This window comes from Xiphophorus maculatus, chromosome 24 (genome assembly GCF_002775205.1).
Source record: "Xiphophorus maculatus strain JP 163 A chromosome 24, X_maculatus-5.0-male, whole genome shotgun sequence".
Classification (NCBI taxonomy): Eukaryota; Metazoa; Chordata; class Actinopteri; order Cyprinodontiformes; family Poeciliidae; genus Xiphophorus; species Xiphophorus maculatus.
In genome coordinates, this window is record NC_036466.1 from 2,942,731 (window position 1) to 2,967,707 (window position 24,977).

Here is a 24,977-nt window from a genome sequence, read left to right on the forward strand (position 1 = left end):
TTCAGCAATTTTCTATAAAAAAAAAAATAACAAGAACATTTCTGGGCTTGAAAAGTCAAACATTTGCTAGGAAGAATCCAGAAAATTTGAGATTAATCTTAATCTAGAAAAAAAAACGTTGTTTCAAAAGTCAAAAATTTTAAACTTTTGAAGCTGAAAAATCTGAGTTTTTTCTAGAAAATTTCTGAGATCATTGTTAAAATTTCAGAGTTTTTGGTGGAAATTTACTCCTTTTTTCCCCATCTTCAGTAACTAATATGTAATTGTAAATTCATAAACACAGAATGAGTGGAGAAAATCATTCATATATACATTTTTTTATACTATTAAGTCATCTAAAAAAATCTGGAATTTGCATATTATGTGTATCTATTTCACCCAAAGTGATATATTTCAATTGTTTATTTTTGGTCATTTTAACTGTCCGGCTTACAGCACATGAAAGTCCAACATGTAGTAATTCAGTTTGTTCATCTTATAGAATAAATCCTGGTACAGTTTGGACGTCAAAAAGAGTGATTTGTAATTTTACCTCGTAAAAATTCGACATATTTAGTACCTATTTTCCCATATTTACACTTTGTACAGTGAACCAGACACTTTTAGTCAAATAAATGCAGAAAAACTTAAGTGGGAAAGAAAAGTTACCTAATGCAAAAACAAACAAACCTGAACTTAGTTTAATGATCAATTCCTGAAATATTTACAGTGTAAATTCACCACCACTGCAAAGATTACACTTAAAGTTAATCACCCACACCTTTTTTGACATCTGTACATATTTAAACCATGATGAAAGCTGAACGTTTAATCACTGATGATGAAACAAGAACTCAAATGATCGATAAAGATTGTCCTTGTTTTAAATGATGAAGCGACGGCAGCGCCAGTCCTGGTGAACTGGAGGAATCTGAGGCGAACGAGCTGGAAAGATGGGAGGGGGAATGGTCACAATCTGCCACCAGAGGGCAGCACCGACCCGCTCTCAAACCCGCTCGTTATTTTACAACAGCTTGGAGTCGCGGCTGCGGCAGCAGGTTCCAGAAACCCTTCACAGCGGCCGCGCTGAGGCTCCTCCTGAGAAGAAAAGGCGTCCGACATCAGACTCTGATGATGCTGATGGAAGACGAGGCTCGGTGCAGCTGCATAAAAAAACAAAACAACAACAAGAAAAAAACACAACAAGACCATAAACAGAAAAAATATGCTGCCAAGCAACAAATTATAGACTGGAGACACGTGACACCAGCTGGTTGTTTTGCTTTTTTCAGATGTCTGAACCACCTTAAATCAAAGATGGCGATGTTTTGTTTTGATATAGCAACCTTGTGAAAGTTATCCACTTTATTATTCCTCTGCAGTAAAACAATAGCATAAATCTTCATTTATCCTGGGAAAAGCCTGTCACAATAACACATCGGACGATGAATTGTCTCAGAAGTTATTGTGATAAACGATAATATTGCTGTTTTGAGACGATTTTCAAGTCATATAGTGGTAATATAATGCTCGTTCTCAAAGATCAATAAACTTTAACCTCTAACAAGCATTTAGCACTAGAAGTGGAGGAGATTTTAAATATCCAAAAATAAATAAACAAAACAATAAATAAAAATAAAATGAATGATGAAGTCTCTAAGGAAAGTTGCCCTAGATGAGACCAAAGCACCACCAAACTGAAAACTTTGGTTATTAAAGTTTTGGAAGAAAGAGAGACACATAAAAAACAAATGCAAATGGAAATGATCAAGCTTGTTTTAAGTTATATGATTTATTGCAACAGGCCTAAAATGCTTAAAATACCTTTAATAAGTGAGCAGGTTTTAGCAGATAGTTTCAAATGCATAAAAATTCAAATTGGCTTTTTTTTTTCCCATTAACTCTGCTGTTTTCAGACGGGTGTGACATGTCCAGTAGGGGGAGCTGCAGTTTAGAGTCAAGATGTGGAACCCAGGTTTACTCTGGGATCTCTGCTGCAGCTACAGACAGCAGTGGTCATGCATTATATATATCTATATAGATATATCTATATCTATATACTTATATAGATATAGATATAAAAAAACCCAGAAGAAGAGTGAGTGCCTCACCCTGCTGTTGCGGACAGCTCCATTGTGGTAGATGGGCGAGCTTCCCGCCGAGGCGTTGTAGTAGGAGGAGCTGGCCTGCACCAGCGGCCTCTTGGCCTTCTCCTTGGTACCGTTGGAGTCGTTGTCCTTGATGATGTCATACTGCCGGCAGAAGAGGGCGATGACGGCTGGAAGAGAGCGCAGGTTAAAGCGGGCGAGCTCTCACCCGAAAGGTCGAGAGAGATCCCCGCAGACTCACCGGCCCACAGCAGCAGCACGGTGGTGATGATGAGCAGCTCTCCGGTCTGCAGGTGAGGGGTCATCCCCAGACCCTCCATGGCTGGTTCGTCTGTGGAGTCGGGGAGTCACACTTTACACACTGGTGATGACTGTCCAACAGAACATTGTTCCTGACTGCCAGGTTTATGGCTGAGCCATAACTCTCCAACTTTACAGAAACAAAACTGAAGTTTTTATATTTGGACTCAAAGAGGAATGATCTACAGTCAGGTATAACAGCTGGAAACTGGAGATCAGGCCCAAAATCTGCATGTAGTGATGGACCTGAACCTTCAGAGCCACATAGAGACAGTCACAAAATCAGCCTTCCATCACCTGACGAAGGTTTTCTGGATTAAACGACTAATGTCAAAGATCTACAGCAGAGCTGTTGAACTCATTTTCATTTTGAGCCAAATCAAAAATCTGAACATTTTTAAAGGACCGGTTGGGCCACAACATATTGATCAAATCCATTAAACTGTTAAAATATCAATAAATAGCTGGTTGTTTCAGCGTTCAGTAAGTGTTTCTTAGAATTAAATAATATTTTATTCAAACATCTTTTCAATCCATCCAGGATTTTGTGGGGGATTTTTTTTTTTTGCAATCAAAATCACACATTTTGTGGCACTACTTTAGAATTTTTTGTAAAAAATGTTTGTTTATAATATATGCACTAATATAGGATGTTAAACGTGACTTTTTATTAATTGCCATATCGGTCACAGTCTACAACTTGACATCAAGTGAGGCTGACGCAGCAGTCACTTAGACCCAATGTTTTTGGCCAATTTTGAGAAAAATTAGCAGTAAAAAAAAATAAATAAATAAAATTTATTTACTTATTGATGTAATTCGGAGTCTGAAGGGCCACATAAAAAGCTACGAAGGGCCAGATTTTGTTGCAGGACAGCGGCCCTTGAGGACTGGAGTTTGACACCCCTGATCTAGAGAAACTGATCTATGTGTTTATCTTTATCAGCATCAATCCTAAAAAGCCTTTGATTGGCCGTAACTGAAATACTGATCAGTATTTGTGATTGATTTGTTGATGGCAGCATTTGACTAAAGGCAATGTTTACTGTTTGTTTCATATCCGATCACTCAAACTGCCTTGTTAATGAAATGAACTGTACAAAATAAACTGGACTTACGGTGGTCCAGGACTCCGGCCGGATAGTGGTCGGTTTTCTCCAGGGTCCTGAAGTGGACGGGCCGGCTGGGTTGGCTGTCTCCATGCAGGCCGACGGACTGCACCTACGGGGGGTTGGAGAAGAGACAACCTTTCAGCAGACAGACAGCCAAACGGGACCAGAGGAGAGCGTTATGTAAGAAGCTGGCTCAGGACGGGCTTTGGTTGTGATCCAGGACCTCCAACTGCTGGAGGACATAGACATGAAGTCAGAGGAAGAGGGAGAGTGCGATGATGGAGCTAGACTTTACTTTGGGCCAAATAATCCATTAAAGGGGCAGTATTGTGTTTCCAACCGCACAGTGCCAATTTGTAGCACAATCATGTTACCTTCAGTTGTTAGAAAAATGCTGTATATATCAAATATTATTGTAAAGAAACTGGACTTTTAATTTAACGTCTTGAATTTGGGCCTCTGTCTCTTTAAGTCACGTCTCTTTTTGAAACTCAGGAAGTCATCGCAACATGGCTCCTCTATGAAAGCGTTTTTACCAACGTTTCACTGAGAAGTAGCTTGTATAATGAGCACAGTTCTACCAGGCGTTTGCTAATAGCTGCGGGATAGTCTGAAGGAGGCGGACTGCGAGGTGGAACATTAGAAACGGCATCTCTGAGGGAGGAGCTTCGAGCTCAAAGGCGGAGCTAGGTCCAGCCAGATGTTTTGAACAACTGAATGGTTGCCATGGAAGATTCAAAGATTTCTCAATCATGCATGAAAGAATCAAGGCAAAGCTACAGGTATGTTTTTGATTAGATAGAATTAGATTTTACATAATACTGCCAAAAGACTTTTGGGGGTGCTGTTGTCATTTCCCAAAACTTTCAGAGGAGTTTTAGGGCAGAAATGATTCATTCAGGCACAGAACGTCACATGTAAGAGTTCTCCTACATGCTTCAATGGAGTCATGTGGACTGAACCCGAACCTTCCTGCTCCCTCATTCTGGATAAAACACCCAACTCCCTTAGGAATTTCACCTTTCTTAACCCTCCAGACGTGTCGAGGTGTTTGCTCTTTGACCCCCTGCAGGACATCTACCTGCCGACAGCATTCAACCCGCTGCTGAAGGTCAGCCTGAGTCACTGCGCCGATCTGCTAAAAACCAGCAACGACGGAGCTGCAATGGAAACGCTCTGAGCTCGATTTAAACTTTCAGCTCTAAAAAGCTAATGAAGAGTCACTACAGACAGTTAATTCAACAATCCCTGTTAATTAGAGTCAGTTAGGAAAATTAAAAGCCCTTCATTGGCTATTAAAGTCTCATATTCATGGTTTTTAAAGCGTGCTCCCATTAAGATGTTCTGCAGTGAAAACTCCTCAGAGATAATCTTCTGATCAGGAGCGTTTAGCTTAAAAACGCTTGAAACGAGCTTCTGTTTTCCATTTAAACGACGGAATAGAGCGACTTTAAAAGTTGATCAAATACTGAATAACGTCTTACAACACATAAATCTTGATGGACATTTTCCATATTTCTAATTCAGTTTAATCTGCTCTTAACAGATAAAAATGTGCTTTAAAAACAACAAAAAACCACATTATTAACCTTGAAAAGAAGTAATTGCTTTGTAATTCGCAATTAATTTAAAATCTTCCAGTTGGATCCAAACAAGGTAGAGGCATGCAAAACTCAAGTCCTAAAGTTTTAAACAATTTGACTGCAACATGGAATATTATATCAATAGTAAAAATATTTGTTTTCTGGAATTCATGACAAATTCCAGTTTGACAGAAAAACATGAAGAAGTAAATGTCAGAGAATCAGTTCTGGAGTTACAAAACACCAAAAGATTTAAGATAAAATAAGTGATTTATTTCAATTTTTTTTAAAAATCTCCATGGCAACCAGCTGCAATTTATACAACTGTATTGAAGTGTACCATCTGAGTCGATGATTTGGTGCTTGGATACACTGAGGTTAGATAATAAGAGGATATTGTTCAGTTTGAATAAAAGGGAATACTGTGACTCTCACTATTAAGTGACCTTTGGACTTCCATGATTGAATTTGCAAAAAATTAATGGTTGCCATGGGAGATGAAATGATTTCTCAATCATGCATGAAAGAATCAAAGCAACACTCCAGGTTTGTTTTTGATGAGGGAATAACAAAACATGATGTAAAGCTCAAAAAAGTATATTTTACATAATTCCTCCCCTTTAAATTGAAAATATACCTGTACGGATTTGAAATAACAGCCGTGGCAACATATTTATGAAGATGGAAGCCTTGTGAAGGCATATTTTCACAAATCCGCTCATTGGTTTCAGCGCACAGTCCACAATTTCTAAAAATATCATGCCACAATCAGGCCGACATTTCCCAGCAGAGGAGAAGCACGAACCACTCCAAATTGCACATCCTGTTCAGGCTGTGATGGTTGCTGAGAGTAGCTCTGACTCTTTCAGCTTTACTCAGGCTGAAAAAGACGTATTGTTTAACGGATTCAAACAGTGACGGTGGATTTAAATTCGATCCACTCTTTGTTGCAAACTTCAGTACAGTTCTAGAGATGGTATACCTGGACGCTGTAGTGTGTGTCTTCGTCCAGGTCCCAGAGGACACACCAGCGGCTGGACGTATTCACCTCTCGGATTGAGCGCTGCATCAGGCCGTCTTGCCTCTGCAGATAAAAAAACAACAAAAACTTACTTTATTGTTACTTCACCTTCTAACATGCCAGCAGTCCTGTCGTACATGATGCTCAGGGTCTCTAACGAGGCATGGACAGCTCAGCTAACTCTCAGGAAGACAATTTCCTTACTTTTTCTGGTCGATTCAAGCATGGTGTTGGCAGCGTTACTCTTTGCCAGTGGTTCAGACGCAGTTCATTATGTATTGATACAAAATACAAAGTGTTTGGAGTCGAAAACTATGAATATAGTGAACAGATTACAAGAAAAACTGAAGAAACGAGGCAAATGAAACCTATTTCCAGCTCACCGAGAGTGAAGCGGAAGTGTTTGCTCATCAGAGATTTAATCCAACTGCTAGGTAAGCACACCGCTGAACTTCATAAACTTCTTCCTCTCCTCTGGATTAAAGGTTTCTTAATATCAGGCCAGCAGAAAGTTCAGCCTTCCGTTTAATAAATGTGTCTGCAGAGAACTAAAAGCTGAGGGAAAGTCAATAAATAAAACGGCTGACGGCGAGCTCCGGGCTCTCCAGATGTCTGAATCAGGCCGTCTGCTGCTCCTCTGGCAGCGTTGCAGGCGACACATCAGCGAAGGAGGTTTTTATCATCTCCCAGATGAGACGCTTCGCGATGCGTATTAGGACTTAAAAAGGTTCGCCAATCAGCGATTCTCCAACAGGGGCCGACTCTGGAGACGGAAAAGAATGACTTTCGAAAAGAGCTGCAGGAAATCTAATCCGCAAAGCGCAGAGAGGCCATAACAGGCTCGATTTCAGGAAGATACGGAAATATGGTAGAATAGAATGCAGAGGTGAGTCTCCATAAATTAGGATATTATAAACAAGTTCTAGAGTTTTCAGTCAGCTCACGTAACAAAATCTCATAATTCAGACGGTTACTGCATAAGAGCAGATCACAAGGAAGACTCCTGATTGACTCCAAAAGATCATTACTGAAGAAGCTGTATTAATGGAAAGTTTAGTGGAAGGACAAACTACTGAGAGAATTCTAGAGTTTGGGGTGACTCACATTAAATACACTGTAGCTTGACTCAGTTTATCCGAGCTGCTTAAGGTCCAGTGTGATATTTTCTTGGTCTATACAGTTATCCGCTCAAAATGACAGGAAATAAGATTGGGCGAGTCGAGGTTCGGCTTTCAAACCACAGAACACAAACAGGACTGGCTTCTGTGCAAATATTTTATGGTCCATAAAATGCCATTCGCATAAACCGCGCTGATATATTTTGAGACTTGAGTTGGTTTACAACAGTAGAAGTCCACTCTGGTCTCGCTCCAGACTAGCCGCTTAGCTAGTCTCAGGGAGGAGCAAAGTAAGAGGTTGTCACTGGGCAGAGATGAATCCTAAGCTCTGCTAATCCTAACCAAAGCTTAGGGATAAACAATTTCAATGTTTTATTGTGTATTTCACAAAGCTTTTTTGCATTGTTGATGCTTAAAACTGTCCCAAACGGAGCAGGCCTTAGAGCACGCTGCAGCTGAAGCTAGCACTGATTCAGGCTGTTCAAACGTCATTCTAATGAGTGGCTAAATCACTGACAGTCCAGTAATATGAGCTTGTCTGCCTTATGGGCATTTTTGTTCCCTTTCTTGACACTAGGCTATATAAAATAGTCCTAAAAATGGGCTAAAATGTCCCTTTTTGTGGCAAAGCTAAATGCTAACTAGGCTAACTAAGCTAAAGCTTCAGCACAGGTTTTCCTTGCTTGTGCGGTCTACCATATTGGACCTCTGGCACTCAAATAATATTGTTATTTACAACTCTTTGGAGTCAAAAGTGATACTTTGAAACAGCAAAACTAGCTCCTTAGTGTCAGTTTGAGCCGCCATCTTAGTTTTCAAAATTACTATGCGTCTCACTGAGGTGACGCATCAATAGACTAAGAATCCATCGTCCAAAAGGTTCATGAACTTGAGTTCAGCAAATTAATAAAACATTCCTTTCCCCCCCAAAAAATAAAATTTGCATTGTGATCTGGTTACTTAGACACAAGCCAAATTCATTTTTATTAGTTCACAACTAATTTAGCCTCAATTCCAAAACTCTTTAATACAAACCTTGTTCTTTAAGCAAACATATTTATGCTGGACTCTCACATTACATATGGCCACCTTTCTGAAATAATAGCCCAAAAAAGAAATACATAAATAAATAAAAATCACCATATTTTAGGTAAATAAAAAAAGCCTTAGGCCACTACTTTAGGAAGGATATATCAGTTTATGGGTTATTTAATAGCCTGATCATAACAGGCCTCATTATTTTGTTATTATTTTTCTAGGTGGTGGCCCGACTTCGTGCCTTATCTAAATGATTAATTTAGGTAATAACTGCCTTAAGAAATGAATTCGTTATTTATAGCTAAACCAAACCTATTATTGCACAAAAATGATCACCTGAGCAGAATTACAGGCAGGAATTTATTCAGAAAGAAGCCCGTTCAAAATATTGAGTGCTTATTTGTGAAATATCTAGTCAATGATAAGCACATTTATTTTGATTAATCTGAACAAAAGCAAAATTAAAAAAATCTGAAATCCAATGTCATTTTGTTCCAAAAATGTAGTGAAGAAAATCCACATCAAACACTCGACGCCCCGACTAATGTTGTGTCCCTGAGGAGCTTTTAGCTTTTGAAGCTTTCAGGAAATGTTTTAACAAGACCTCCATCCTCTGAATACGGCAACCTCCCACCTGCGGCTGATAACTCATCTACCGGAGCCAAAGTGGTAAAAAATAAACCTAAAGCAGACTTATTTATAGTGCGACTGGTAGAGAAGAAGTTGGATGTTCAGTAAATCTGAAGTTTGGCAAGACGATCGAGGCTGAGTCTTTACAATCCTGCAGGCCCGGCTTATTTGACGAGCGTCGGCCTTTTGACGGTTCGCGGGATGTCAAAACGAGATTCGCTGGTGAGTCTCAGAAACACGGTTATGAAACTGGGTTACTTCCTGTCGGAGCGCGGGGCTGTGTGAACCTCGGCAGCCGGGGCGCCGTGGGATTTCCAGCTGCTTCAGACGAGCGGAGCAGCAACTGTTCATCAGAGATTGTTCCCTCGTCCTGCTTCTCCTTCACACGCAGCGGAGAGGGAAGTAATCTCATGAAGCAGCCGCTAATTAAACCGGGAAACAAACGGTTTTTAAAGGGACGGTTGTTTTTTTGTTATTTTTCACAGAATAAAGAGTGGTTGATGATTGGCATTTTATATAACTACAGCGTTGCTCCTTTGTAGAGCCCCCTCCTGATCCTGATGACTAATGGCAGAAGAAAAGAGCTGCTGCATCTACCTGCTCCCATCGCCCTCCTCCATTAATATTTGAGTAAGGCTTTTACATAACAGCCTTCTGAGGTTGTGGCAAGAGACGGTTTACATCCTCATTTAATGTATTTTTCCAAACACCACCTGGAAGCTTAAAAACAGAACAAGAAGAAGAAGAAAAATCAACAACAAGATCTGGCACCGCAGTCGCCGTAGATGTTCCTCCTGTAAGGACAAGTCTGAGCCAAAATCATTAGCGCTAATGGAGACGGCTCGAAATCAGAAGTCAGCTAATGTTCGATTCCCCGTTTGCCAAAAGACCGTAGGTGGTGGAAAGAAGAAGAAGAAGAAGAAAACAGATGAAAATGAGCCGAGATGAGTTAGCGGGAGAGGCGAGACCCTGAGAACGGGGTGCTGTGACAGGAGAATTGATCCGCAGAAAAACTGCACTGCAGCTCAATTCATTTAGCCTAATTGTAGCTCTGATTGGCGGGAGAGCGCAGCAATATGAAACACACTGCCAACCTGCGTTAAAGCACAGCAGAGGTCCTGTCATGATGTGGGCCTGCTTGTTTATCTCCAGTTTCCAGTGGAAAAAGTCTTTTAAGATGCAACAGGCAGGATTGTGTTTAATAACTCATCCAAAGTTATTAAAGTGGGGCAAAGTTTACAAGTCGGCTTTAAAAAGCTTGTTTAAAGATATTTTAGGCACTTTTTCTTCTAGGTGAAAACATGATACTTAAGTTCAAACAAATGCAACGTTCTCAATCAAGTCAAAGTAATCAGTAGGTGGCGCAAACCAAGAAGAATAAGACAGTCATTGATAAGACGATGATGGAGCGGCGTGGGTTTTTAACGAGTTATCGCTTGATCTAACTTCTTCAAGTGTGACTTCAAATTCGTTTCCTGTTTAATGGAAACACCGCAAATGCGAAATTGTGTTTTGTCAACTTTATGGGGGCTTAAATTGAAGCAGAGAATCATTGTAATCAGTGCAATCACTTCCACAAAGTGTTGAAACGATAGAGGAATAAATAAATATCTGTTTCCTACGGAAGAGAATTAGGGCCACTGAGAAAAAAAAGGAACATTTTCTCAGAATTCTACAACTGTCAACTACGGCCATTGTAGATATAAAACAGGAGCACATTTTCAGGAAGAACTTAGAAATTGTGATCGATATAAAAAAAAACAAAAAAACAGAGTAACTTTCTGAGCTTGAAAAGTCAAACATTTCTATTTTCTAGAAAATTTCGGAGATTTTCTAGAAAAAAAAAGAAGAAATTTATGAGTATTAAAAGTTGAACATTTTCTCAGATTCTTTTGGTGGAAATAATTATTTTTTTATTTTACCCCTATCTACAGTTACATTTAAGTTTTTCTCCATAACTGGATGCTTGTGCAGGTCTTAATCAAGAAATGTGTTTTTCATTATTTCTTACAGTAAGCAGCGTGGCTCCACAGCCAGCGCTGACTTCAACAAACCTTTAGATGATTTAAATGTTTATGAGCGAATCCCCTCAAAGTGTTTCTGAGCAGATTGCTGGTTGACTGCAGGGCTAATAAAATGACGCAGAGTTTTAAAGGTCCTGCAGACAAAGTGGAGAATTATCCGTCCCTCGTGGGTTAGAGAAGATCACAAAGAAATCTTTACTTCATTTATGGGGAGGCTGTGTTAGCGCCCCCCTGCACCCTCCCTGCAGGTGTGGCAGCGCTCCAGGTTTTCCCATCATGCAAAGCGAACGGCTGAGGACACAGGCGGCCGAACGTACCTGCTGAGAGATGGAGTAGCCGATGACCGTGTCACCCTGAGGGACGTTCCAGGTCACCATGGCTGAGTGCGCCCTCAGCTGGGTCACCGAGACGTTCACGGGCGCCGCTGGCACAGCTGTGAACACACACGCCGACACACGCACACACACGAGCTGTCAGGACGACCAGGAACAGGGACGCCGAGGCAACTTTTTATTGATGGGATTCATTGATAGAACACTCACGGTAAAAAGTCCTAAAGATGATAGATGAGGCAAAAGATTGACTTTCAAAAGCAAGCAGCAAAAAAAAAAGCACTGAGAAAGACAAAAGCTAAAATGAATGAATCAGTTATTATTTAAGCATGATTATTGATCTAGACTATTTTCAAACCGATGATATGCCTTACCTTATTTTCTAAGCAACAGTTACTCCTTAATTAAAGTGTACAGTTTGCATTAAAATGACTTCAAAAGTGTTGTGAAATAATGTTTGTCTCATGTAACTAATATAATTATGATTATTTAGTTTAACAAATTGAAGCCCCACTTGATTTTCAGGAATCAGTAGCTAAACATTTAGTCTCTCTCAGGGACTCTTCTGAAAATGCAATAAAAGCAATAAAAATAAAATCAAATACAAAAAAGGGTGAAGCTATGTGAGCGCTTCCTCACCATTTTGCCTAAGAGCACAGCCATGAATAAAGAATGGAAAAATGCACTCCAACTGCAGCTGCTTCTAAAAGTCTTTAACGCTGAAAAATCTGCAAAGTAACGACACAAATCATGATCTCAGTTCCCATGGCTGATTCCACATACATTTTCTGAAAACCCTCAATTATTTGACGCACCTATGACTTTGTTGCCAACTTCCGAACTCAGACCCGTCTTTGACCAATTTCTGCCTATTCAGTTTTTCTTAAGTGCTATATTGTATGAAAATATAGCACTTAAACACAGCATTTAAACAAGATCCGACAGAAACACAAAGAGCAAAAATGAAAGCAAATCCGAAAACAAAAGTAGACACAAAAGGAAAGCCCGCCGTTGTGACAGGAAGGGCTGGCTCTTCTTCAGTGACCTTCTCACTGCTATAAAAACTCATCACAGCATCAATCACTTGGTTTTTACAGTGGGTCAATACGTATCGATCGCTCCAGTTTATCCACTTCAGTTTCTTTTTGACAGAGCGACGGGGAACAGAATTGCATATTTCTCATCAGCTCCTCCAGCTGCAGAAGGCAATTAGTGTACGCCTGATAGAAGTGTGTGTCCCTGTAGTGTTTGTGTGTGAAGCAGAAGAAAGAGGCAGTCAAAGGGTCTGCACTGCAGCCAATTAGGGCATCAACAGCAAAAAGCCCAATTAGAGTCAGGAAATTTGCATTGAGGTTAATTAGTGGAGAATGCTGCTCTTGGATTTTCTTTCCATCCATTTACCTCAAAATTTATTCAACAATTCATCTGTTTATCCATCCATTACCTAGGGTTCTATGAAATTCCATTTTATTTTTTCCAAAATTCCAGTTTTTGTTTTTCCGAATTCCATTTTAACTATATTTATTAACTCGAAAGGGTAAGTAATTGTGGTGTGAATGAAAAAATAAATAAATTAAATAAATCAATAGATAATTTTGGTGCACATTTATCAGTTATCTCAAATGAAACAAACTGCTGTGGTTCAACAGAACATTGGTTTTACTAAAATATTAGAAGACAATCTCTCTTTTTAAAACTGCATTAGAGTTAAACACCAAATGCTCATCACATGAAAAACAAAAAAATAAATTCCACGATTCCGTTTTACACACTGTGACGTTCACAAGACCCATTTCCTTCCTCAGTCCTTTTACATGACCATCCAATATGCCCAAATTGGATCATTACTCTTAAGTGCTTAAGGAAATGGGATGGTCACCCCTTATTGCATCAGAATTATGTTTTTTTTTTCCTTTTCATTTTTTTTGCTCCGGGAACAGATGAGTATGACTCATTTCCAGCCTGGCTAAGACACAAGTTCTACCACCCACACAAACTCACCAAATAGTCTCACAGATCAGTTCCAGCTAATTTCAAAGCTCCAAAACCCAAACATGACAGGCTAAGAACTCTGCCATCATCTGCTCTCTGCAAAAACCAGCTCCAGACTCATTAAAGTAAAAGGCACAAGGTTCTACAGAAGTAAGCCCTAACCTCCGGGGGCGTCTAGTTCCTTCAGATACTCCCAGAGCGCCGGCTGGCGGCTGACAGGAAAGGATTACCAAGTTGTTGCGTCCCGGATGCACAGATCAACTGAATGAAAGCAGGCCGGGAAGGTGGGAGAAGAACGTGGGCGGCCATTTTGAGGCCAACGTCTATTTTTTGATACAGTGGAGGTAGAAATTGTGACATTTTCTCACTGTAAGACAATGCCTCTCTGGCTTATCATCTGGAAAATGAAACTTAACGTCTTAGCAGCTTTTCTTGAGCCCATCTGTAAATGTTTTGGAGCTGGGAGTGATTACATAACACGACGATGCAAAGAGATGGGAACAAGTGGTGATGCAAAAGGAGGCAAACACACTTGCTGCGTCTACTGAAGTTTTTTTTTTAAATTGCGCTCAAAAAACTAACGTTTGCTTAAATATTAATGAAGCGAACTTCAAAGCTGATTTATATTTATGACAAAAACATATGGCGAGATGGAAACTTGTTCCTTCACAATCTGTTCTTCAAATTTCTCTGATCTTATACAAAAAAAAAAACACTTTTTTGTTTTAGCTTGACATTATGTGAAGCTAAAAATATATTATATAGGTCAAATATTATAATGCATATTATAATCTGACCTCCTCATCACAAACACACCTGGAGTGTGTTTGTGATTCTTTCAGTCATGTCGGAGAAATCCTGTAGTCTCCCATGGCAACTGTTTAGCTGTGTAAAACGCCTCGGCTCCTTCAGACTAGCCGGCAGCAATTAGCAAACACCATTTGGAGCTGCATATTATATGAGCTACTTCTCAGTGCAACGCAAATAAAAACGTTAGCGGTTCAACAGAGGAGCCATGTTGTGATGACTTCCTGAAGGCGGCGTTTCAGGAAGAGCAGGAGTTTTTAAAGAGACAGAGACCCAATTTCAAAGCGTTAAATTAGGAAGTCAAATTTTTTAAGTTATATTTGATATATAGTCATACTTCTGTAGGAATCTGAACCAGAAGATATGATTTTGGCCACACAGAAACTCCCAAACTATTCCCAGTTTTTCTGTGTTTCTCACTCTGCCTACCATCGACCCTAGTTGAGGTCTCCATTGTCATGTTAGCACGATTTAGCGTGGAGCACTGAAAAGCAGCAGATGACTAAATGTGTCCTTTAAAAGAAAATTAAAAATGAATGGTTTTAAATACGTAATTCAGACTAAGCGTAGAGAAGGACACGCAGGAACAAAGTGTGCTCTGACGGCCATCTGAGCTGCTAGAAATTATCCGTCACATTCCTCTCCCTTTTTTTTTTCCACGGAGGTCCTTTTGTCTATCATCGCACTTTGCTCATCAAAACCAAAAAAGATTGAAAATCACTACCTCTTGATATCGGCTGTGAATAATAGCTTTTTTCCCCCTTTTTCTGCCCATCATTTGTTTCCCATCCCATCATCTTCCGTCCACTTCCCTTTGTTCTCCATCTGTTTTTTCCTCCGTCTTACTGACTCCGTCTAAGCCTCTCCTCTCCTTGTGTGTGTGCAATGTAATTGCAGAAGCCTATTCGCCGCTGCCTGATGAAAGGCGGTGGGCTGCAGCAACCGTAGCGAAGCGAGACTTCAGGGGGATCTCGTCTGTCGTTGGCAGGGAGCATGAAACGCGGCTCTGAGCGTGTAGGAGGAATGCCTTCTCGTCGCGCCTCTTTGCATTATGTGTACACATGTTTGTTTTTGTCAATCTCCGCATGTCCTCCATTTTCCTACAAAAATCTCCCCCTGGAGATTTAGGAATGTTAAAGACACAAAGCCAATGTCGAAAGACAAGAAGCAGTCCTCTTTTGACCTCCGTTTGTTTTCAGCTCTTACCAGTTTGAACTAAATTCCAGTGCATGATGAGTACAGCTGAAAGTTGCTCGGAGCAGGAGGAATTTGAAACTCCATTAAATCAACACTGCTGCTCTGCGAATGATATGCTTGGAGGCTCTAATTGGAAGGTGTTGATGTGCAATTCACAGCATCTTGTCCTTAGGATCACAACACAACAGTAATGGTGGGTAAACACCATGCTAATGCTAGCAGCCCATTCAGGATGTCTGACTTCCTGACTATAAGAAGTTTTTTACGTGACAAGTGCTGAGCTCTTGCTCTACTCAGGATGGAAAAGATGGGAATTTGAACAATAAGACGACGCCATGTCCCGTTGCCCTAGAGTCATCATCCATCCATTTATGCATCTGTCAAAACTATCGATCCATCTGTCCATCTGAACTTTAATTTAATTTATTAATGAATTTTAATAAATTCATTTTTTAAATGATCTGAAAGAGCAGAAAATATGGAGGGCCAAAATAGAAAGAATTAAGTGATTTATTAAACAAGGAGTAGTATGTATTTTCCATGCACATACAGTATAGGCCTGTCGCGATAAACAATATATCAATTAATCGTATAACTTAAAACTATCGACGTCATTTTAATTATCAGCATTATCGTCTCTTCCGGCCTTTTTCTCTTTCTGTTGATGACACTGAATGAAAAAAGGCTCAACTCCGGTGCTCTCCACTGATCCTCCCTTCCTCATTTCCTCAGTGTAAAGCCCAGCGCGCACTACACGATCTTAGAGCTGTCGGCTGATTGTCGGCTCATTTTCAAAACCTGACAGACCACACATTAGCCGACAGAAATCCTAGATATAACGGTTCGATCAGGTTCGTTCCTGCCGTGTGGTGTCCAACAATGGGCACAAAATAATGGCTACAAGTTCAGTTAACTAATTTTAAAACCAGGCATTAATCAATGCTTTACTACAATCTACCTGCAATGCATGTGGCTAGTGTCAGCGTAAAGTCCTGACTGAATGAAAATCATTATAACATATTTACGTCACGTTAACGAAGAACAGCTGAAAAGTTACCAGGTTTATCAACTGCGGTAGCAATTTCGCTCCAACTCCTCCTCTTGTCATTTCTATATTCTTTGCACAAAATGTTGAATAAACATTAATGTTGTTTCCACATATCATCTCCGATGTCCGCTGGACTTCGGGTTGCGCCGTGTCAGCTGTTTGAGATTCCCCTCCGCAATTTCCCCTCAGAAAGCACGGAGGGAAATCCACGCTTTCTGATTGGCTACCTGTCACATTCAACAGGCTGCGTTAAGCTCTCAGTCGGGGAAAACCACTGATTTAGATCAGAGCGGCAACGACGATCAACCATAACACACCACACACTACAGGATGATCGGTTACGAAATTTCAAGCAACAATCTTAGTACGACCAACGTTCTAAGATTGTTGTAAGGGGAAAAATAGGGCCAAAAAATCATGTAGTGTGAACTATTGCATCATGTAGTCGATGTGCCCATTTTCTCTATTTAAATCTAAATATTACTGAAGGGCAACATAATATACAGACTTCATAATCTTTACTCTTTAGGTTGAATGCAGTATTTATTTCCACTTTGGCTTTATGGTGTTTAGTTTTTATTCTAGTACATTTTTTGTTAATGGAGACTGAGAATCCATTTCATTTTTGTTTTTTGTTTTGTTTATTTTGTTTATCAGTTCCAGTGTTACGTGTTCTTTTGAAAATAAAGTGTATCTATCTTTGGCAGGAAATCACATGGATTATTACTTTATTTTCATTAAATCAGTGTAAAAAGGTCTTCAAACAATATTATCGTTTATCGCAATAATTTTTGAGACAATTAATCGCTCAGCAAAATTTGTTGTCGTGACAGGCCTATGCACATAATATAATTTTATAGCACAATCAAGTAACTGCTGCCTTATTAAAATGCTACATATATATAAAATATGACTTAAAAGATATTTGACTTTGTAATTAAAATTGGGCTGATATCTCTGAAACTCCTGAAGAAGTTTTCTAAAACTCCGCCTCCAGGAAGTCCTCACAACATGGCTCCTCCATTAACCCTTTAACAATGTTTTTACCAGCGTTGCACTGAGAAGTAGCTCCTATAATGAGCTCAGAAGATGCGCAGTATAATCAAGTGATTACTAATTGCTACTGGCTAGTCTGAAGGAGATGAATGGGGGAATCGCGGGGGAGAGTTGATCTGTGAGCTGGAAGCTTGGAAACTGCAGCTCCGAGGAGGAGCTTCATCCTTGAAGGCGGAGCTACGTCCAACTAGGCGTTTTGCACAGCTGAGCGGCTGTCATGGAGATTAAAAGATTTTTCAAACATGCATGAAAGAATCAAAGCAATACTGAGGGAATTGCATTATAACATGATCTAAAGCTCAATATTACATAATACTGCCCCTTTAAATTTACCAAAAAAAGTTGTACTACATTTTCATTTATTAAATATGTCAAGGAATTATTGAAATGCAAACTTATAATAGCAGATGCAGATGATCCACATGTATGTATATTTTATTATGCTATGGTTTCTGTTCTTTCCATTCCAGACAAATGGCTCAAGCTTGTGCTTACTGTATGTTTTTGTATAACACTGCTGCTTTAAAACGATATGGTGCCACAAAAAAAAAAAAATATATATATATATATATATATATAAATTAAAACAAACAGGTCTGATGTGTTCCAAGAGACAAGTCCTTTTGCACTCTCAATATAAAGGACAACCAAAAATATTGCATATCTGTGTGTTTTTTAATAGTTGGATGGGCTTTATATTGCGTTTGTCAGATCTGGCAACCCTGCCAAATGGCACCGTGTTTGTTACCTGCGAGAGCGAGGAGCATGCGGGATCGAGATACATGAAACCAGCGTTCTGTAAAACGTCACACAGGTCAGCTGTACATCTTACCCACACGCCCTACCGTAAGTTTAGCATCTGTGTTTCCAAGCAAAATCCAGTTTGAGATTTTCTGTTGCCCTCAACAAGACTAAAGTAATCAAACCCAAAATAATCCTGGTGATAGCGGATGTTTACCTCTCCTCTCAGTGTAGAGTAATCTGTGATGTACAAGTGGAGTCGGACGGTGGACTGTAGATCACGCTGATGTAACAGTTAGCTAATAGACTTGGACAGCTTAATCTGGATAATGGCTTCCCACCACTTTGTAAAGATGGATGGATGTCTGCGCACGTGTTGGAGTCTGAGTGTCCATGCTGTACAACGTCCTGACAAACTATGAATACTGATTAAACACGCTCATACTGAGTTTATTATGAAAACATTCCAGCTCTCGCAAGATACAAACTCCGTCCAAGTGTCTGCCGTCTGTTGAGTCACAGTACGTTTTCGGTGACTGTCTGATGGTCACTTTTTTGTCTTGGTGTTGTTAATTTCTGTAAATTTGCATTTTATAAAAATTTTTTAGCAGATGTATCTTTTTTTTGCTATTTTGTTTTTAAATTTGCCTTTGTGTGGTCATTTGGTATTGTCTGATGGTAATTTTACTTTAACATTTGGTTCTTTGTTGTTCTGTTAGTTTTCACATTTGCCTGTTGCAATTGTTTTGCTTTCAAACCTCCCTATTGGGGGTCGTTTTCACATTTGCGTGTGTTGGTCAATTGGCTTTCAAACGTGCCATTTGATGTAGATAAATGCCTCTGAGTGGTCTTGTGGCCACAATTGCCTGCTTCGAGTTACTGGTAGTCCCTTTTGGCGGTTTGTGTCTCTCTGTCTTTCATTTTAGTTGGGCCCAGTCTACATGTGGCCAATGTGCCCCTGATGCCACCTCCAGCTGCATTTCCATTACGAATCTACGCGAAACTTGATTAAGAATTAAAATCACACATGGATACGTTTGTTCACATGAGAAGTCATTAAAAAAAATAAAAATTTTGTGTTCAATCAATGGCACATTTTCTACCGGATCACTTTATATTTTCGTCATTATTTTGAAGTCTCCTTCCTCCCTCACATACAGACCCACTTATGCACATCAACTAAAATTTGCACTCATTTTATGCTCAATGGCCTTCTCCAGCACGTGACATTAACTCTGAGAATGCATTGCTTTCAACGTAAATGAGCTGCAAAATCAATTTGACCTTGCAGTCAGGTGCATGTCCTAGAAGAGGCGAAGCAGTGTTGCTAGCACAATTAACAAAAACACGCAGGAGGGGAGGAGGATGCTCATGCTTCTGGGTGTTACAGAGGAATAAAGATGGCGACAGCAACAGTGTGCAGAAGAGAGATTCAGAGCTCCACAGTGAGACAGAGAAACAAAAACCGTCTTCACCCTGCTGCGCATCAATACAACCCTCCTGCTTCCCCAGCCGGTGCATATTTGTGATGTCTTCCATTCTCCTTCCTAATGACATCTGCACAACAGCTTTCTCGTCATTTTAAAGACTCTTGTGTGGCCTAGAAAACAGATTATCCAGCTTTTTGTAAATTCAGATATGCGTTATTGAGCCACAACTATAAGGTAATACCTTGGAGTTTATTTAAATATTGGTGTTTTAGTATATTGATAACAGTTGAGTTTTTAGAATTCTGATTGTGATTTTCAAAAAAAAAATGTCCCCAGTAGGCCACAGCCTGCGGCAATGCTCCAAGCCCTTCCACAGCTTTATATACACACTTTTCATATTTCTAAAAATAACCTCAATTCAGCTGTGTGCCGCTGCGTCCGAGCAGATGTTTGGGATTTATCGAACAGGGAAATAACACCGGTGGTGGAACACTTTTTTTTTTATTTCTCCCTCTTTCCATTTGCACCAAAAGTGGTGGCGGGACAATAAGCCGCAGCAAGGTTGAGGCGTTTATGATCTGCCCGCGTGTGGGGAAAATGAAAAGAGCACTTTACTGCACAAATCGACGTGGAGCCTCATGAGCACGATTGGCTTCGCCTTGTTCTGCCAAGACGAAGAGCACTGATTTGGCATCGTCGTCCCAAAGTCTGATTAACAATGACCAACAAGAAGGAAGCCGGCCGCGGGTGATTAAAGCCCACTGCTGCTGCAGCTCATTAATCAAGGAGTGTGGAAGAGGCCAGTCTGGACCACCTGATGGGCTGTTTGCTGTGGCCTTCACACTTTTCCCCAGATCACTTTGTCTGGTTGAAATATAAGGTGTAAACAGAGACTCCACTTGCATTAAAGCTGCAGTATGTGGGTTTTATAAAGAAAAGAACGACATATTTATTGCAACTGTCACTATGTCATGACGGTATAATATGAAAATAAATAAATAAATAAATAAAAGAGCACATTGAACGTCTCCCAGTGTTACTAGAACGACCAATCAGAGCGCTGTCAATCATGTCCAAGTGCGCGCTGCTCCCCATAGAAGAATTCTGCCTCACATAATACTGTCAGGACAAGTATACAGTACTTTTATTTGTTAAACAAATGCTTGGGCCTGTAAAAAGGTTTTGTTCTTTGGTTTCGATGTATTATGGAGTATTTCATTGTATAATAATTGTAAAAAAAATAAAGGGAACTACTTCACGGATTTCGCCTATCGCGGGTTCTTTTTGGTACATAACCCCCGCGAAAAACAAGGGTTCACTGTACACCCATCTTTAAAAAAAATTAAATAATCTTTTTAAAAATCTATGAGGACATTTTTAATAGAATTCTGCTGGTTTTCTCCTACAGCCGTATTCTTGAACCAGAATATTTAAAATGATCACGACTTCCTTTTTCCTCCTTCTAATCAAGTCTTTCTCAATTTCAAAACTTCTAGAAAACATAACATTGAAAAAAACAAAGAAAAACTTATGCAACACACCGCCTAAGTAGATTTTCAGTTCTGAAAACATCACAACTACAAGTGAAAATATGAAAATGACCCAAAATTGTGATACATTTGGATCATAAAGTTGCGACTGAAAGAAACGTATCACTTTTCTCTTGCATTTGCACTCACATTTTCCTCAAAGGATAGTCATTTTGAAGTCACATTTTTCTCATTTTGCAAATACAGTTGCCTCCTGATTGAGGTTTTGAATTCACATTTGACTTCTAGTGACCATTTTGTACTTAGAGGCAAATGTGAACATCCAGGAAGCAGCAATCTGATCGTCAATGATTTACATTTCATTCCTGTAGAGTCTGGACTTTGAAAAAAAAAAAAGCCTTCTACTTAAAAAAGTCAAACAATATTTAATAACATTGGCACTTTTATTAATTCAACCCCGGTGTTTTGTAAAACGTGTCATCCTAAAAAATGTAATCCTGGGTGTGGGTTAAGAAAAACATTTTGTACAGAAAACGAGTAACAATCGTCTGAAAACCAACGGACTTGCTCGTCACAACCTAATAAATTCAGTCAAAACACAAGAGAAACCATTCATCCATGTGGCTCCGTGGTTTGTGCTTTGTGTTGGCTGAGGGTGGGTTGCTACAGTAGGGGAGAGCTGTTGCCATGTGGGGGTTGGACTGGTCGTTAAAAATCTGCATGTAGGTGGCAAGTGTCGGAATGAAATGCACGCTAACGCCAGACGGATGCAGCGTTCCCCGGCGGAGCTTTACTAACTGTACCTGTAAGTGCTTCTGATTTCATTACACACATGGGTATCTACTGTTTAAATCAAGTTAAAGTCTTATATTAGAGTTCATTGCAGAACGTTGATGTTTGGGAAGATCTATGAGAGGAAGATTTAGTGAGGAGAGCAGATAAAAGTTTGCGTTTGTTGATTTTATGTCTTTAATACCAGTTTATAACCATTTGCCAAGTTTATGAAGCACCATAAAATGAACAGAAGTACTGTCCTGTAAAATTTTGATGTGGTCATGACCAGCAGTTTCTGGACTTCTTTTGGTTTGTTGTCTTTTTTACTTTTTTACAAAAAAAAGCTGCATCCAAATATTTTAAACAATTTTCTGCGTTTCATCACTTCATCTATCGTAACAAACATTCAAACTTTCGTTCCAGTTGAACTAATCAAAGGCAAAAATTGATTTCAAAAAGATCTAGTAGAATTTTTTGATAGAGAACAAATCAACAACAACCGCCGTACACGTGTAAAGGTACATCACTGTCTGCCTTTACGCAGATGACATCTTGATTTTTGATTCCTGCAACCACAGACAACATCCAATGAAAACCCCCTTTTTGATTGGCCAGAACAATGAAATTTAGAACAAATGTTTAGGAAATGTAAAACTTTGTATTTCATGTAACTAAAAACAAAAAACAGTAAAGAGACGTTTTCATTACACCCAAAGAATCAGAAGTGAAGGTGAGAAAACTTTGCTACTTGGCATCAAGAGTCGACAAGTGTGTCTGGTTAATATCCAGAGGAAAACAACAAGTCATCCAATACGGCACAGATCTGCTCTATTAGCGGTAAGGAATCACTGAGTCAAAATAAATTATTTGAGATACTTCATTCATGTATTGTTATTATGCTTTAATGTCTGAAATATTCCTGTTTCTCTGTTGATATCAGCGCTGTACACTCTTCCTTTTTATTGCAACAGCTATGAAAAGGACCGGTCTCACACAGAAGGACAAGTACAACACTTCACAGCATCAGAACTTCCTGGTCCTGCTTGTGAAGTCCAGTTTGTCACAGCATGTGCAGTCATGCCACATGAACAAGTGTAATACTCACTTACAAATATGAGTGACTCAGTAATGCTTTGAATTTAAAGCTGCATATAAAAGTGAGCAGACAGAACATAAAAATTAAATTGACGATTCAATGGTGCAGTACTTATCTTTTGATGCTTTGTGTATCACATTTTCAGGCATAACACAAAACATGAAATATTGTACATGCCAATTTATGACCTTAACAGTCTATGACTATCTTTGCACATTTAATGTAGCTTGTCAAGATGTTTGGTATTAGAAAATATAGAAAATAAAAGCTTACATGTGTCAATTTCTGCTCTGTTATACTGAATGATATACCAACTACCAGAGCCTCAGCATTAATTTTGCTTTAGCTATTTCAATCTTGTAGGACTGTGGAAGTGCTCACAGTCCTACTATAACAGAATACTGGTAGTACTGAAAGCAAGATCAAGCTGCGAGAATAACTTTATGTACTTCAGCAAAATACTTTTAAACGCGCTCAGTGCAATTTGCCATAACAGGAAACGCTGTCAATGTCACACAAAGCAAACGTAGCATTTACATGTGCACAACGTATGAAACATGATCAAATGAAGATGCGCAAATCTGAATGCACGTATTTCTACACTTACAACAGGTGCTTAACAAAAAAAAGAAAATCAGAATTACATTAAAAATCACTTTTGTACTTCAGCACATGCAATTACTACCGATGTGACCACATTTATAATCAAACAATGTTAATAAACAGAACTTGCTTAAATATGAAGTTGCAATTTAGTACAAGTATTAGAATTATGTTTTACTTAGTCTTTTAGAAATTTTGAGCAAAACTTTTTAAAAATATATATATATCAAGATGAAATGATGTCAATATTATGTCTGCAACATCAGTAGGTACCATATATCAAAGTTAAGCTTTTATGTGAAATATTTGGCCACTTGGATGGTTTGTTTTGCTTTAATCTAATATGGATCTTAGCAACCAAGATCAGACCTACAGAAGAGAGCACTGAGTTCATTGTGATGAGAATGTGGGTTAAGAATCACAGCCAAAAATCACATTATGTTTTCCTAATGTTGTAAAACCCTACTGTCAGCTGAAAGGAAACTCTCTCTATCATGCCTTTCCCTCTTCCACTTAACTTTCCATTAATAGACCTTGACTTGAATCGTTTTTCAAAGGTGATAGCTATAATCTCATAAAATTATTTATTTATTTTAGCAAAACGGTAATGTAAACAAACATTTGAAATGCTCGATGCGTGTAGTACGAGTTCGACATTTTGAATGAAATTAGTAAAAGAAATGAACTTTATGATATTCGACTGAGCCTTTTTTCGGTTAAAATAACAAATTCAACTGAATTGGGAATTAAAACCAGCTGCTATAGCGCGAACTATATTTAGCACGATGCATTATTCACAATTTCAGAAAGACGAACTGACTTACTTCCACCGACCATCGCCGGTGTTCGCCAGCAGGCCAGCAGCAGCAGCAGCAGCAGCAGCCCGGGGTCCAGGTGATGAGACGCGGCCATCCCTGCTGCCTCCGCGCCGCCGCCTCCCTTTTGACTTCTGACTGTTTCACTGGAGCTCTCCCCGCGGGGTCACCGCTGTGTCCACAACACCTTTCATCTCTTTAAAAACGCAGCCGCCTCAACGCTTTCACTCCCAACTAACACAAAGTAGGTCAGTAGGTATGTAGCACCGGCGGCGCCGTTCAGCGAATATCAGTCGGGGCGACACACGCTCGCGCAACCCCGCGGGGGAAGCAAACAGGTAGTCCCGCTCACCTCCGCTACGCCTGTGTCCACCGGGGATAAAAATGCGCCTTTTCGCCGCCTCAGGTCAAGCTCGCCGCTCGGGCAGCGAAGAAACGTCGGCTTTCGCTGGGAGAAATTACAGCAAATTGAGGCTGGCCTGTCTGTATCTACAGTGGGGATCCCTGAAGAGGAGAAAATGCCTGCAGGAGCTCCATTAACTCCTCCATTCAGCCCCCCCACCAAAAAGCACACAGCAGGTCTGCGCTGAAATCCTGTCACCAAACACCAGCATGGAGGATGAAGAGGATGAGGAGGAGCGAGAAAGAGGATGGACCAGTCGGTGTCACCCCGAGCCCCCTCT

General features: G+C 39.8%; 1 protein-coding gene across 3 annotated transcripts; it reads right to left on the minus strand.

Moving 5' to 3' along the window:
• Window positions 1–666: 666 nt before the first annotated feature.
• LOC102225098 (fibronectin type III domain-containing protein 5-like) lies at window positions 667–24,977 on the minus strand. Of its 3 annotated transcripts, none has more exons than XM_023329219.1 (7): window positions 24,304–24,977; window positions 11,231–11,346; window positions 6,065–6,166; window positions 3,506–3,608; window positions 2,329–2,418; window positions 2,091–2,257; window positions 667–1,077 (listed from the first exon to the last, which is right to left on the minus strand). In XM_023329219.1, the coding sequence occupies exons 1-7, from the start codon at window positions 24,389–24,391 to the stop codon at window positions 949–951; spliced, it is 795 nt and encodes a 264-aa protein (XP_023184987.1). In that variant the 5' UTR covers window positions 24,392–24,977; the 3' UTR covers window positions 667–948. The 3 variants fall into 3 exon arrangements, with proteins under 3 accessions (XP_023184987.1, XP_023184988.1, XP_005802605.1); XM_023329220.1 differs by lacking the exon at window positions 24,304–24,977 and adding an exon at window positions 14,769–14,999; XM_005802548.2 differs by having other exon boundaries at window positions 984–1,142; window positions 24,304–24,975.

What these genes read in the sequence shown, in the direction of transcription:
- LOC102225098 (XM_023329219.1), bottom strand. Translation starts at nt 24,391, where the DNA reads ATGGCCGCGTCTCATCACCTGGACCCCGGGCTGCTGCTGCTGCTGCTG. An exon ending in GCTACTCCATCTCTCAGCAG is followed by an intron (nt 6,167 to 11,230) that starts GTACGTTCGGCC and finishes TTTTATCTGCAG; the next exon opens with AGGCAAGACGGCCTGATGCA. An exon ending in GGCCGGAGTCCTGGACCACC is followed by an intron (nt 2,419 to 3,505) that starts GTAAGTCCAGTT and finishes CCGACTCCACAG; the next exon opens with ACGAACCAGCCATGGAGGGT.